This window comes from Pundamilia nyererei, unplaced genomic scaffold, assembly GCF_000239375.1.
Source record: "Pundamilia nyererei isolate P.nyererei 1_Seehausen unplaced genomic scaffold, PunNye1.0 scaffold00192, whole genome shotgun sequence".
NCBI classification, from domain to species: Eukaryota; Metazoa; Chordata; class Actinopteri; order Cichliformes; family Cichlidae; genus Pundamilia; species Pundamilia nyererei.
In genome coordinates this window covers 820,535-823,275 of record NW_005187593.1, presented here as the reverse complement: position 1 = coordinate 823,275, position 2,741 = coordinate 820,535, and the positions used below count along the sequence as shown (strand labels likewise).

The window sequence follows — 2,741 nt, the reverse complement described above, 5'->3', positions numbered from 1 at the left end:
GTCAAGTCACACCTCATTTGCTTACATTTCGCCAGGAAAAAGGGATATATGACAAAAAAAAGTTTGTACAACAAGCCTGAACGTGAGCATTTGGTACACCGGTATCGCCTTTATTGTTCAACACATCCTGAACTGTCTCACAGAAGATTCCTTGTCATTTTTTTAGTCTTCAGGATTAGTTCTCCAGGCTTTTGGGAGGACGTTCAAAGCTCTTCTTTGGATGTCAGCCATCTTTAGATGTTCCCACACTGCTCCAATAAAGTTGAAATCCAGATTCACGACCTGTCTGAGGCCAATCCATGACCGATAGTTTGCACTGGCAGTGTGTTTAATCATTTTTCATGATTAAAAGGTTCAAGGTTCTTTATTTGTCACATGCATAGTTATACAAGTATAACACACAGTGAAATGAAACAGTGAAAAAAATGAGGCACCTCCTAATCAGATGTCTGCTAGATGGCATTACATGGTGATTTAGCATACTTCAGCCTTTCCCTTCATTAAGAAGGACTTCTCAACAACCAACCTTCCACTGAGGTGAAGAGCAGATGGCTCAACTGATGAGCAAGGTGCTTCTATTGTCAGGCCTTTGCAGGATTTTCTTCAGGACTTACTATTTTATGTTGTCACACTGTGTTATTACTGTGATTTAGTGTTTATGTCACTGGCTGCTAGTAAAAGTGACTAAAGATACGATTTAAAATGAGTTCTTTGCTAAATTGCCGCTTAAGTATAGATGAAACACTGCTTCATCCCTTGAGTTAGAAGCCTTTCTTGTGCTCAAATAATTCATAATAGCTCAAATAGTTCAAACTATCACAAAGAATTACAAGAAAGTCTAGCTTTGGGAGAAATATACAAAGTAATGAGAGGTGGCTCAAAACTTTTACACAGTGACTTACAGCTGAAGTGAACCTCACTAAGTTTGCAATTGAGAGCTTCGGTGTGTTGTGTCAAAAGCGATCGTCTTCCAAAAAGTGATTTGGGGTATGTGCCAAAAAACGAGCATGGGAATTTAAAATATTGTTATAGTCTGTCAACATATGTCAAACATATTGCTCAGTAATGATGTGAAGTCACTGAGAGCCTGTAAGAATTTTCCTGTTGCAAGGTAGATCCAGGTTAAATGTCTCATTAATATTAAAAATCTCTTTCAAGAGAGATCTGGCCAGGAGGACAGCAGAAATTTCAACAGGTTTAACATTACAGTTGTATAAACAAACCGAAAGAACTAGATTTATTATAAATATAGATACAATAAAGCAGACAGAGATAATTTCTTTGTTTTATATATAATTATTTTAAGTAAAGATATCAGAGAATAAATAAACAAAACAACAACGACGAAACAGAAATATCTGCCACACTTTGGCACAACAGGGCCCTCAGGTGGGTCTAGGCACTGGGAGTTTAGGATGACTGATACGGCTACCCCCAGATACATTCACAGGCTAACAAGAGCGTCGTAATTATGATGCACCAGACATGAGCGTCTCTACCCAGATGGTAAACACGGCTGTGATAGCCCGGGCTCTCTAATGAGGAAAACTTAGGGACTGTAAAAGTACATGTACACATCAACACACTTTTTCGTTTGAATAGCAATATATAAACGGCGTTGCTCGTTATATATTTAATGTTTATTCGACTTTCATACATTAGGTGTCATAACGCTTCGCTACTCTGGTTAAAGCCCCCGAAGGCAGCATCTGTGGCTGTTACAGTTAGTGCTAATTTCGGTTGCTAACTGATGCCAACCCCCTGCTGCTAGTTAACCACCCCTGCCCGCTACATTCAAGCATGCAGTCATAAAATAACCGAAAGCGTTGTTAGATAACTATCTTTGCTGACGCTGAGCTCCTTCCACTAACCACCGCACGCAGCAGCTCCTTGGCGCTGTAACGTAGCACAACGATACCGCCATGTCAGAGCGGGGTACGCCATGTTCAAAATCGGGCGCACACACACAAAAAGAAAAGCCAATAACTCGTTGCGACATAGAAATCTTTACATACACGTTAGCTTACCGTTATTAACATGTCGTGGGCTCTCCATGTTTTCTCAAAAAGCGCTCAAGCGAATAAGCAAATCAACTCGGGGTTGTTGTGAGTTGTAGTCCGCCGGACCCTGCGGTGCAAGTTGCCGGGGAGGAAGGGCGGCTCGACGATCTGGTAGAAACGCGCAGGCGTACTCAACACATTAAGTTTTGCTGGTTATTATTCAGTAGCGTCAGTCTGTTGCTGTTTTGTGTCTTCTCATACGACCTGCTAGGGCACATCTTCTGTTACGTTCGGTGACGGAAGCACATGTATGATAAATCTACAAAACTTGTGATTTTCTTCTTCTGCTTCTTACAAAGCTAACATGTCCGTCTTCTTCTCCTGTGCATGTCAGGATCACACGATGGCTGATCGCTGCCCTCTTGAGGCGTTTTAAGGAACTATGTCCAAACAGTATGTGATTCTCAGGAGCAAATACGAGGGATTCTTTAGTTTTTCCTTGTTTATTTAATCTCACTGTACCGGTACTGAGAGACACAGTCGACCCTCATCCATGCATGGGATGTACTATTAACAGATAGGGGAAGTAGCTGACATCAAGAAATCCTATAAGTACAGTAAAGGACAACACGGAGGCTCTGATCATGGCAGCACAAGAACAGAACCTAATCGCCAGATCCATAGAGGCAGGAGTCTACCACAGCCATCAGGGCACAAGCTGCAAGCTCTGCAAAGGTGCCC

General features: G+C 41.7%; 1 protein-coding gene across 1 annotated transcript in view; it reads right to left on the bottom strand.

Annotated features, from left to right (window-relative positions):
• Window positions 1–2,393, bottom strand: part of LOC102195061 (zinc finger protein 14-like) — a 10,964-nt gene extending 8,571 nt beyond the window's left edge. Inside the window, exon 1 of the mRNA XM_005747261.1 lies at window positions 2,028–2,393. Coding sequence (XP_005747318.1) covers window positions 2,028–2,055 — 28 coding nt within the window. The 5' untranslated portion in view covers window positions 2,056–2,393. The remainder of the gene's footprint in view (window positions 1–2,027) is intronic.
• Between the last annotated feature and the right edge of the window lie 348 nt (window positions 2,394–2,741).